At 47.6% G+C, this 12,542-nt stretch overlaps 1 protein-coding gene across 1 annotated transcript in view; it reads left to right on the top strand.

Annotated features, from left to right (window-relative positions):
• Positions 1-11,070, top strand: part of Ildr2 (immunoglobulin like domain containing receptor 2) — a 40,413-nt gene extending 29,343 nt beyond the window's left edge. The window contains exons 6-9 of the mRNA XM_059280257.1: positions 2,206-2,319; positions 6,352-6,565; positions 7,503-8,184; positions 9,471-11,070. Of these exons, the coding sequence (XP_059136240.1) occupies positions 2,206-2,319; positions 6,352-6,565; positions 7,503-8,184; positions 9,471-9,506 (1,046 nt within the window). The 3' untranslated portion in view covers positions 9,507-11,070. The remainder of the gene's footprint in view (positions 1-2,205; positions 2,320-6,351; positions 6,566-7,502; positions 8,185-9,470) is intronic.
• Positions 11,071-12,542: the final 1,472 nt, after the last annotated feature.

The following is a 12,542-nucleotide window of genomic DNA, read 5'->3' as shown; positions in this document are numbered from 1 at the left end:
AGTAATTACATGGAAACTGAGTCCTGATGGGTCTCCATTCTCCGGAGGTCCCTCACTAAGCCAGCATCAGCATGCCTGTAAGATGCTCGGACCCCTGTTTTTCAGCCCTGCACCTTATCCATCAGACATACCTGCCTCGGTGCAGACATAGCACTTCTGTGGGATAGTTGCATTTTAATTGAACAGTCTGTACAACTCTGTAAACGCCTCTGCAGAAATGGAAGAATGTGTAGCTTGATAAATAAAATCATTTCTGCTAAAAAATGTCTTCTGCCTAGGGTTTATGGATGGACCTAACCTCTGGGAGAAGGTGCCACTGAAACGTATGTGCTGAGGACTTGTTAATTTTTTTCTGAGCCATTTCACAATTTGAGATGGACATGGCCTGCCCAGTGTTTTCTCACACAGAAAATCTGTGCACCTGCAAATGGATGTGTGGGTGGCTTTCTTCTTCAGCGCTTGGGTTGTGATTAGAGCCCTGTAGAATTTTTTATTTTAATCTTCCATGTAAATAGCTGGGGGGTGGGGGTGCTTTGTCAGTAAAGTAATGCATCCAGAGACATAAAATGTCACTTTTATTGGAGATATATATATATATATATATACACACACACACACACACACACATTTACATTTATGTGGTCTCCTTTTTGTTTTTGTTTTTGAGACAAGATTTCCCTGTGTGGCTTTGGAGCCTGTCCTAGAACTCGCTCTGTAGACCAGGCTGGCCTCGAACTCACAGAGATCTGCCTGCCTCTACCTCCTGAGAGCTGGGATTAAAGGCGTGCGCCACCACTGCCTGGCCATTTCCTTGTTTTTATTATGTGCACCGCTTTGGGAACAGGGAATGTTGGAGTGGGATTATCTGCTACCGTTTTACATTCCTGCTGGCTATAAGACAGGCCCATGCTTCAGATGGTACACTCTCTGGAATACCCAAGACCACTGCTCACTTTGGGCTTTGCTGTCTTGTCTTCTTCATCTGTCTCTTTAAAAACAAACAAGTAAACAAAAGCAAAGCCTTCTAAAGTATCTCCTTCTATACTTTAGAGAGGTAGGATGCCCTAATCCAGTTAAGCTCCAGTCAGTGAGACTACATGATTCCATGCCTGGTGCTGCCAAGCCAAATATTTCTGGTCGTGTTCTAAAATCCTCCTTAGTTTTTCAACCACAGAATACGACTGACAGCCGTCCTTACTTGCATGGTTGTGAGGAACAAACTTCCTCGTAGACATTCAGCATAGTGGCTGGCACATGGTCAGTGTCCAGTGAGTATTGTCCAGTTACCACTAGTGTCCCTTCCTCATCTCCATTCCCACCCCCGCCCCATCTGTCTGTTATGCCTGTTGCTGTCTTATCACCCTTTGGGCTGATGTTGGGCTAGACTTAGGGGATGTGGGGAGTGAGCAGCCTTTGTCTCTGACAGTGTGAGTGATGGAGATGGAGGAGATGGTATTATTTCCCCTGTTTTAGTCTTGTTTTATTAAGCCCTGAAAATAACACCTGTCTCTAACCACAAAGCAGCAGGTTGAATTAAATTAGTCACATCTAAAATATGGCATTTCTTTTCCTAAAAGGAAAATGCTAAGGAAATAAAATGGAAGTGTGATTAGAAATCCATGTGTTGTGCAGCTTGTTTTGTGCTACTGTGTATGCAGTCTAGAATCTAATATTAGCTCTTAGGCACGCACCATCCAGATTAAGGGATTTTTTTCCATCTCCCAGGCAACTGGAGGCTTTCATTCTGCCTTTGTGAAGGTCTGTGATGCTTGGGGATCTGTCTGTGCACTTCTACCAAGTGCCAGTGTGACCTCATGCTGGAGAGTGATGTGGGCCCTAAACCGAAAGGGGTCTTCTTTTTTCTATTTAGTGTGAGCTTGTTCCTCCAGTGGAACTCAAAAGCTGCACAGAGGTGAGCTTCAGTACAGCTGTAGAAGGCCAGACAACAGGAAGGAAAGATCACAAGTGACTGAATGGACCCTGCAATGGGGTTTGGTTGTCGACTTCCGGGCTTTGCTCCAGTGGTACCCTCTGGTAGAAGATCTCAAGTGTGCCTCGGGTGTATAAACTGTAGTTTATTATTTCTGGGGGATTCCAAAGGAGTTGTTCTAACAGAACCACGTTTTCTGCTTGGTAAAATGAGTGGAGGCCTCCTTTGCTTGCTCTTCTGTTTTTTAGCTCCCTCTCGTGTGCTTTCTTCAACAGTTCGCAAAGGTTACCGGATCCAAGCCGACAAAGAGCGAGACTCCATGAAGGTCCTGTACTATGTCGAGAAGGAGCTGGCTCAGTTCGATCCAGCCAGAAGGATGAGAGGCAGATGTGAGCATCTGTTAGTTTCCTGTGACCTGTGCTTCTTTCAGGATTTTGGTAGCCGACAGGACATGGGGGTCATCAGATTGGAAGCTCTGAGCCAGCAGTTTTTGTGACACCACCCCCCAAAAGGACCTCTGGGGACAAGGAAGGGAATAGAAGGGCCTCTGTGGGAAGGACGGGCCAGTGACATGTGGTTCATGTTGTGTCTGCCTGCGGGGCAGTTGGTCTTGATCGCTGTGGTTTTGTGACCCTGGGTTTAAAATGTTTCATTAGAACAGTCCCCTTACAACCCCCTTTAAGTAATACTCAAAACAGTCCCTTAAGATATGGGGTGGCTCAGTCAGTGAAGTCATTGCTTGAGCAAGTGTGAGGACCCATGCTGAGGATCCCCAGTGCCCATGGAAACGCTGGGCCAACAGATCACATCTGTAACCCCAGGCCTGAGCTGGCAGAGACAAGCCAATCCCTGGAGCTCAAGGGGCACCCATTCTAGCCTGTGAGTGAACTCCAGGTTCAGTAAAAGACACACACACACACACACACACACACACACACACACACACACCCGAGATGTGACTATTCACTATCAGCTGTCTCCAGCCTGAAGGGCCCCAGTGTGGAACAACCACATGCTGACTTACCACCTGGAGGCTGCAATGAAAGTGGAAGAAACTCTGGTAAATGAATCTAGGAAAAAGAGGCTGGAATCCCTCTGAGGTGCCCAACCACAGAGATGGTGGGGTGAGCAAGGAGGCTGTGCCTTTTGTCAAAGAATGTGTTAATTACTAAGTCTGTGGGTGGCAGGGCCCCAACCCTTCACTTAGCCACAGCCGTTGGAGATTGCAACTGACTGCTGAGTCCTTAGAGTGGGTTCCAAATTACTGTCTATCACGGGAGGCCGAGCAGGGCAGGTCTGACTTGGATGGGCTAATTATCAAGAGGACGCTGGCAAGCCTGGCTGTGAGGTCACTAGACACTTTCTTTGAACCCTCTTCTTCTTGGAACCAACAACAGACTTGATGGAGCTGTTGGGAAAACAGTCCCAGACTAGAGGAATTTTATTCAGATTAAGGACAACATATTCCACCCAGTTTACAATTCTAAATTCATCCTGTCTGTTGCAGCCATTGCTGCGTCCTCCCACCAAACCGACTATAAAAAGACCATCTCCAGATTGGAATGTCAGGAATGCAGATGTCACAGCACTTGACAAGCTCCTTGTAACAGTGTTGTCATGGATCTCTGTAAGGGGACAGAGACAGAGATCCTAGATCCAGGAGAAGCTGGGGCAAGAAATCTATGAGTGTCATGGCTTAGAGGAAAAGTTAATAACTAAGATCAAAAGTAAAGAATGAACTTGAGTGTATGTGATGTCTCTGGGCTTGACTACCTGGATCCAAATGGTGTTCAAAAACTGGCTGGTCTCAATGTAGTGGAATCTTAGAGTTGAAAGGGATCTTAGAGATGATCTGTGTCAACCTGTGCAGTGTTCAGATGAGGTAGCACAGCACTTGGAGTATAGTAATGGAATTAGAAGAACTTAGATGGTCCCCAATCTTGTGACTTATATACAAACGTTTGAGCTAAGCCAATGGACCTCCTATCTCAGATACACACTGAGACTATGGTGGTTGAATGTTGAGACCTTGAAGTGATTGCTGACTCCACCTCCTTCACAGAGGAGGAAATGATTCAGGAAGAGAAAATCATCAGTGTCAAGACTAGAACCCAGATCACTAGTGCCTCCAGGTTGGCAGTGGAACAACTGTGTGGAATGACTCAGAATACAGTTCTCTTTAGAGGTTGGTTTTATCCTGGAGAAAAGAGAAAATCCTAGAGCGGATCATGGAGTGGTCAGTCTAGAACATCTGTAAGAATTGGGAGTTTGAGGTCCAGGTTCGTGAATTTGTCGGCCACAGTGATTCTCCTCTGTGTTACCCTTCTAAGTGGTGGTTACTCCTGGATGTTTACATTCTTGGAATGTCTAGAGCAGGAGTCTGCAAACAGTATCTTCTGGGCACAGACATATCAATTTCTGTTTTTTAAAAGTTTTATTGGAACACAGCCAGGCTAATTCACTTATGTATCTTCTATAACTTCTTGTTGAATGGCAGAACTGAATGGTGTGGCTCATAAAGCCTAACGTTCCCTGCTTAGTCCTTTACAGAAAATGTTGGTGTATCCCTGTCCTAAACTGCCATTATTAGACGTCTGTCAAAGGGTATGTTGATGTTAGTGTTCACCTTAGCAGAAGTTTTAGTGTGACATATAACCTGGACAGCTTGTTACTGTGAGTGGTCAAGTAGTGATCGTACTTACCATCTGGAGAAATGAAAATGTCAAGTATTCCCCGAAATTTAGAGAAAGTTCTGAACCAACAATATTGTCTTGCATTGGTCTCATCAAGTGCATTTTAAAGCGTGTGTGTGTGTGTGTGTGTGTGTGTGTGTGTGTGTGTGTACACGCCTAAGGGCTGGAGAGATGGCTCTGAGGGTAAGAGTGTTTGCTGTACAGGTATAAGGGCCTCAGTTTGGATCTAGACATCATGAAAAAAGCTGGACATGGTTGCAGTTTCCAGTAACCCCAGCTCTGTAGGGCAGAGACAAGAAGATGATTGGGGCTAGCTGACCACCAGCCTAGCTCCAGATTTAGTGTGAGAATAAGGAGAACACATCCAAATCCTCCGGCTTCCAGATGCATACACATAGGCATGCACCAGACACCTTCCCCCCACACACACACACACAAATAGACACAGTCAATTTCTTAAAGAGGAATATAAGTTTAAATTTTTATTATAATTGAAAACCCAATGATCCCTTGTGTAAACTGCCATTCCTGTGTGTTCTTGGTAAAACACGATGAGGAGGTCCTGCTGTTGTACAGAATCCCTCTGCTCCTCCCAGGATCACTGGGGATGGAGGGAAAGCAGAGGGAACCTGAGATACACTTCTGCGTTCCCGCATCTAATCTTGGCTCACCTTTCCCTCGGCAACAAGGCCTTAAACTAGTAAATGTTGTTTTTAATAATATTTTTGAAGTCTCAATGAAAAGATTTAGAAAACAAGTGGATCCAGTTACATTGCAAATAGGTTCACTAGATTTGTTTTTTAAGTAAAATGAAATCCAGTACATTTCTAAGTTCTATAAATAATCAAATTTTCTGGGTTGTTTTTTTTCCAGCCCAGATCATAATTCTGGTCCTAGTCCATATCCATAAACACCTCTGCACAAAGCTACTTAGGAAATAAGAAAGCTGTGACTAGGCATCTTTCTTACATTTTTAGACTGGGACCAGAGTTCAAGCTACAGCTCAGAGGACATAAAGGCCAAGGCCATCCTCCTTATCTCCAAACTTCTAGCCTGGCCACTCACCACTGCATAAACCTGGAATACTTTGGTAGGGAGGGGAACAGACCTTAGAAGTGGGCAGGATATTTTAGGCTCCTACATGAGCGTGGTCTAAAAGGTGAGCGTACTGAAACCAGATGTTAACATACTCTTGACCTTGACTTTGTGCTCTTTGGGGAACGGAATGGTGGGAATTGAGCAGAATGGTATGTATGGTGGTGGTACCAAAGCCCCTTTCTTGGGACTGGGCCAGGAGTCGGGAGGATGCTATGATTGACGGCTTTTTTCCCTCTTTGTCTCTTTTGGCCCAACATGGCTGGGATCGTCGAAGTTCATCACAGAAATTATATAGGACAGAGAAAAACATTTGAACAAGGGTGATGTACCAGGAGGCCAGCTGCAGACAGCCTGGGTTCTGGGAAGCCTGCCTTAGGTGGAACAAAGACAATTGTCTCCCTGTTCCAAGAACAGCACGTAGGAAGCCTCCCTCTCTGTAAGCAAGTCAGGTTTGAGCTGGAGCCAGTTCCCGCTGAGCTAGGAACACAGATACCACCACTGCAATCTACACACACTGGTCAGGACCGAGGCCCCCAGGCAGGAGTTTCTGGAGTATCCAATCTCAGCCCTTAGCAGCATTCCCTTCCTAACATGTAGAAAACTCTGTGATGGCCGCTTTTGTCCCTGCAGATAACAACACCATCTCAGAACTCAGCTCCCTGCATGACGATGACAACAATTTCCGCCAATCCTTCCACCAGATGCGGAGCAAGCAGTTCCCTATGTCTGGAGACTTGGAGAGCAACCCTGACTACTGGTCAGGTGTCATGGGAGGCAACAGTGGGAACAACCGGGGGCCAGCCCTGGAGTATAACAAAGAGGACCGTGAGAGCTTCAGACACAGGTGATGGACAGGGGCAGGGGCCACCATGTGTCTGTTCTAGTTTATTCTCCCACATCTCTTTCTGAGGGCTATGGCATCTCTCTCTCCTAAGTATGTTACACCCTTGTGACATCACGTGTGAGAAGTAATCACTGAAGGCTTGTTGAAATGTGTGTCTTCGGCCCCTTAATGAACTCGGACATTGCTTTCTCCCTAGGTTTTATTCTATAACCTTTAAAGATTCCCACCCATCGTCTCCATTGTCCTCATCGTTTGTCGTGCATTGTATTAACATCCTTGTAATTAATCCTTACCCTTCTAAAAAGCAGCTACTGTTAATGTCCCTATTTTAAGGCAAGGCAACACCAAGTTCCAGATGCTAAGGAATTTTCCCTGGGGTGATAAGCCAAGCCCAGTCACCATTTAACAACGTGTACCCCAGCTTCCTCCCTGACTGGCACCATCACCCATCATCTGCCCTCAAAAAGATAGTGACCCCACCTTCCTTTTACGCACTGCCGAGGTCTCTGTGGCCTCCTGACTTAATAGGTCACTTGGTCCTTGGCTCTGAGGGAGGGACAGCCCCTCTCTTTGTCACCAAATATTCCAGTCTCCTGGGACCAGAGCTGTGTGTTGCTATCTGCTGTGGCTGTGAGGATGAGTGGAGTGTGTGACTGTCAACCAAGGGTCTCATCATGATCAGAAGGTGACCTGTTTCAGCACTACACCGATCACAAGCTATTTCCAGGCACACAACTCCATTCTGATCTTTTCACACAAACTCGTGAAAGAGTTTAGGTTGCTTTTGCTGGACAGGCAGCATGAAAAATGCCGAGGTGACTCATGCCTCTGGGTGGAGGGCAGAGGCTGGGCCTCTGGAACGCTGGGGGGTGTCCTGCAAGGTGTCCCCCCCCCGCCCCCCCGCAAACGCAGTAACCAAGTGACCATCTGCCCGCAGCCAGCCGCGCTCCAAATCCGAGATGCTGTCGCGGAAGAACTTCGCCACGGGCGTGCCGGCCGTGTCGATGGACGAGCTGGCGGCCTTCGCGGACTCCTACGGCCAGCGGTCGCGACGCGCCAACGGCAACAGCCACGAGGCGCGGGCCGGGAGCCGCTTCGAGCGCTCGGAGTCGCGGGCCCACGGCTCCTTCTACCAGGACGGCTCGTTGGACGAGTACTACGGGCGCGGCCGCAGCCGCGAGCCGCCGCCGGGAGACGGGGACCGCGGCTGGCCTTACAGTCCCGCGCGTCGCCGGCCGCCCGAGGAGGCTCCGCTGCCGCGCCTGGTGAGCCGGACCCCGGGCACGGCGCCCAAGTACGACCACTCGTACCTGAGCAGCGTGCTGGAGCGCCAGGGGCGAGCCGAGAGCACCAGCCGCGGTGGCAGCCTGGAGACGCCGTCCAAGCTGGGTGCGCAGCTCGGCCCGCGCAGCGCCTCCTACTACGCCTGGTCGCCGCCCGCCACTTACAAGGCCGGGGCCAGCGAGGGCGAAGACGAGGACGACGACGCGGCGGACGAGGACGCGCTGCCACCCTACAGCGAGCTGGAGCTGAGCCGGGCCCCGTCCTACCGCGGCCGCGACCTGCCCTTCCACAGCAACTCGGAGAAGAGGAGGAAAAAGGAGCCCGCCAAGAAAACTGTGAGGGTGCACCCCGAGTCCTCCGGAGCTGGGTTGGGGGTGGTGGGGGTGCAGGGCACCTGGTGGGAAATACGGGGTTGGAGGGCCAGGAGAGGCACCAAGTTATCAACCTCACTCTATCCAGGGTCAGATGAAGTAAGGGTGGGACCCCTCAAGAGACAACAACAGCAACAAAACTTATTTTTTTAAGAGTAGATAATGGGTAGACTATTGTAGGAAAGACCTTCAAAAACGTCCCCGCTGGCCTTGACCTGGGTTTTTGTGGTCTTCGTGCAAAAGATTTTATGCATGCTTATGTGGGCGTTCTTCTCTGCCAAAGAGCACACATCTCAGAGACACCAACAAAGGACAACTTACCTGCTTCCTCCTGACTTTGGGTGTATGCTGGGCACAGTACCTTGCATATGTGAAGGAAGCCTTTGCCTTCACTCAGATTTCTTGTTAATGGACTTACATAGACTTTACTGCATTTTCTGTAAATGCAAGAGCAGTCTGTTCTTCCTTCAGCCCCTGAAAGTGAGCTATGGACTTCAGAAACATTGGGGAACAGTCACATGTCCACAGCGGGGTGCCAAAGTGCTTCTGACCCTCCCCATACACACACACACACACACACACACACACACACACACACACACACACACACTGTGCTTTGGCTATCGCTTTCCATGTCCAAGAATTTCTGTTCATCAGGTAACCTGCCTGCTGGGCGTTTTGTTTCCTCCATTCCAAGCTGGGCTGCCTGCCGACCTTGCCTTTCCTTTCCAGTGGAGCTCAAACCCAGGGCCTTGCCCATTCTAGACAAGCACTCTACCACTAAGCTACATCCTCAGCTCTGGGTATTTTTTGAATATGCAATATGGAGAGAAGGACAATGAACAGGAAAAAGGTGTTTGACATTATTATTAATTTCTCCCAAGCTATTAAGTGCCTTTTGTTATTTTTGAACTATAGAAATGCCATGGCCAAGGTACCACGAGGGAGGAAGAGGCTTCCAGGTGACTTCAGGTTAAGGCTACACCACCCACACTTAGTATTGTGGAGTTGACCATCATTATCCTTCAGACAATAGAAAGTTATTCTTTGGCCATGGAACCCACTTCCATCTGATGTATATTGGCTTTAGCATTTTCTGGGCTTTGGAATAATCATCACATGTTTAACAAAGTCCTGAGTCAAGGTGTGCCTGGTTTTGAGCAGGTTCTCAACTCTACCAAGTTACCATCAGTTGTGTGTGGTGCTCTATCAGTCTGTGGTTTAATGTGGGACTCTGTGCTTTTCCCTAGAGTGACTTTCCAACCAGAATGTCCCTTGTGGTCTGACAGTTTCAAGACACAACTCCGGATCACTAGAAATCAGATACAGACTACGAGATGAGACACAAATCTGAGAGTCAGCAAGCCTAGGACCTTCTCTGGCCAGCAACCACCTTGGAAGATTTGTTGATCTCTGCTTTGGCGACAGATAGGAGGCATCCTTTAAGGAGGCTGATTTCAAACCCTGGTGCCCAATCTACCTTGAGAAACTTACCAAGAAGACAATGATGTGTGAGAACGTACCACATAATAACCCACAGGGTCTATCTTGCCCCACCCACATTTCCTTAGCAGAATCAAGACTCTGTGTCCAGTTCTGAAACAGGTAGCTTTGGACCCCTGACCTCTAGAAATTACCTATGCTTGCGGTATGTTTTTCTACAAGTGCTGTTCTGTGCTTAGAGACAGAAGAATTTGTTACTACCATTAGAAGACCTTCTGCTCACAAGAGAGAGAACTTCAAGGTAAAACGTACCTTTTTATCCCCATCACTTGCAGTCATTGGTCAAAGAGTCTTGTTATGCTAAAATCAGAAGGCCTTTGTTGAGCTTAATGGCGGTGACCTCCTGGGCAATCACAGAAATGGCTTCCATTTGCTGCTCTGACTCACAGTTCTTAAGTGGCTAGGCAAACAGGATAGCATTTTGAAAAGCTGCCTAAGTGGTCTTTCTTTTTCCATTCGGGGGACGTAAGGTGCGTCTCATCTTTCTGTTGTGCAGAGTGACATCCAAGCCTTGAACTCCTGAGTCTCTCTCTCTTCCTCTCCTCTCCTGAACTTTTCAGGGAGGGGCTGGTGCGTCTGAGGGTGACCCACTCCACTCTGCAGTGTGACTAACTTGTCATCAGGTGCCTTTGACAGATGTTCCAAACACACACGTGAAAGAGGACGAGAAAAGGAGAAAGCAGTGATACCAGAGGAGACATGGGGAAGAATTTAAGAGGAAAATAATATGCCGTCTCGTTGGATCTTGAATGTGGGTTGTTTTCCCACAAACACACTCAGATTTTTTTAAATTGGATCTGTACTTCATTTAAGGATTATTTCTACCATACCGATTCTGCCACTGCAGGGCACCAGGGATGTGGTGTCCACCCCTCTTGGCCTCCCTGACCTGCCACTGTAGATGCTTTGGAGAGAAGAAAGGCACCACTTTCTCAGCAAGAAGCACTTCCTCTTCCTACCCTTGCAAAAATAATTGGTTTTGCCTAAGTCCCAAATTGAGAAGGTCCTGGACTTTGGAATGTTCATAAACTGCCGAAGTGGCCATGAGCTCTCCCCTTCTCATTATTCCTGTGCATGGAGTTCGTCCTCTCTTGCTGCTCTCGGACCCTGTCAAATGTACCTGAACTATCTATCTATCCTCTATGGTGAGAGAAGAGCCTGGTCACTATTGTCATTGTGTGTGACAGTTTTATCAACTCAGCAGACTCAGAAGAGCATCTAGCCACGACCAACAAAAGAACTGCCTAGCTGAGCCGAGTCCAAACTGGGGATTCCCACTTGAGAGGAGAAGTTTGGTACTCCTATGTGTTCATTTATCATCAAGGATAAACCTCTCGCATGTCAGAATGTTTGGCCCTGAATCAGTTACTCACCCTTCACCTTCCTTGACAGACATTTCAGTCTGCGCTATTGTGGGGAGACATGTGGTTGGGTGAAATAACTGGGGGAAGATGATGCTTGCTATCCCATAATCCAGCCGTAGTCTATTCTCTTACTGATCGATGTGTACCCTCTGAAGAAGGTTGGTCGGAATTTCCTCAAGACTTTTCCAGGGCCGCCTGCCTGGAATTCCAAAGTCTGTTCTGCTACCATCCATTGTTCTTCATGACATTTCCCAAAAAGGTCCCATGTGTGTGATGTAAGAAGCTGCTGGGTGAGGGTTTGAGGGATAAGCTGATATCATTGCTTGGAGGAGAACTGGCCTGCCAAAGGATGTCACACAGTTACTTTGGCCTGCCCTAGATAGAACAGGAAGATACTTCAGCCCAGCGCTGGCACTTCCGAGGGCTGGAAGACAAAAGCCATAACCCTGGTGCTGAGTTTTAGACTTGCTAGTGTCCCTGGCCTCAGAAAGCCTAGGTCTGGTCTGTCTGTTTGGGCTCTAAATACGGCAAAAACATCACTTCTCAATCACCAGCTTTTGATTTCAACTTGCTCAGGCACCTCTGAAGAATATTGGATAGCTGCGGTAGCTACTGTGACACTGAGCACTGTGTCAGGCTTCTTTCCACCAAAGAGCCCCATAGCACAGGCTACAGAGACCAAATAGATTGCTTTGTAAAGCCAGGGGCATGTGTGAGCGTGGTGAAAGCCGAGGGGGGCGATAGGAAAAACCTGTTAAAATTGGAAACATAAAGTTCCAAAGGTAGGCAGACAATTGTAAAAAAAAAAAAAAAAATCAACGTAAAGATGATAACAGGATTTTGAAATAACTGGGAAAGGGGAGGGGGCTCAGATTGCTCTTTGTAGGGCTGCGTGAATCATTTGAGTTTCCAGACCTTCAGTAGAGAGAGAAAGCAGTGGTTTCTGGGTGTGTGGATAGGAGACAGTGCTCCATGGACAAGGCAAAGCTGGCTGTCCTCGGTGCCCTCAACTTTTCTTTACACATCCCAGTAGTCTGTCCTGCACAGGAAGTGCCTATACATGTTAGTTCCTTTCCTGTTTTCCTAGGGCATAAAGTAAGTCTGGCATAAGATGTGATCTCCATCCACTTGAGTCCCTACAATTAGGAATAAGGAAGCTGAGACATGCCCAAGAAAGGATAAGAATATTTTATGCATATGAAAGTAAATAGTGCTATGGATAAATTATAATAAACCCAGAGATTTAAATTTTTTAAAACTTAAATGGGAATATTTTGATATTTAAGTGTTGTTGTTTGTCCATCCATCCCGGTTTTTTTTTTAGGACAGGCGCAGTGATCTGCAAAGCCAGGCTGTAAAAATCTGAACTGAAAAGACGTGAAGGAGAACGGAGAGGGATGAGTGACAGGGGCCCTGGAGGGCTGGAGCGCCTGCCTGTCTTTGCCTGTGAGTCAC

Source organism: Peromyscus eremicus, chromosome 15, assembly GCF_949786415.1.
Source record: "Peromyscus eremicus chromosome 15, PerEre_H2_v1, whole genome shotgun sequence".
Taxonomy (NCBI): Eukaryota; Metazoa; Chordata; class Mammalia; order Rodentia; family Cricetidae; genus Peromyscus; species Peromyscus eremicus.
Note: the sequence above shows the minus strand (reverse complement) of the source record. Positions and strands in the feature narration are given on the sequence as shown.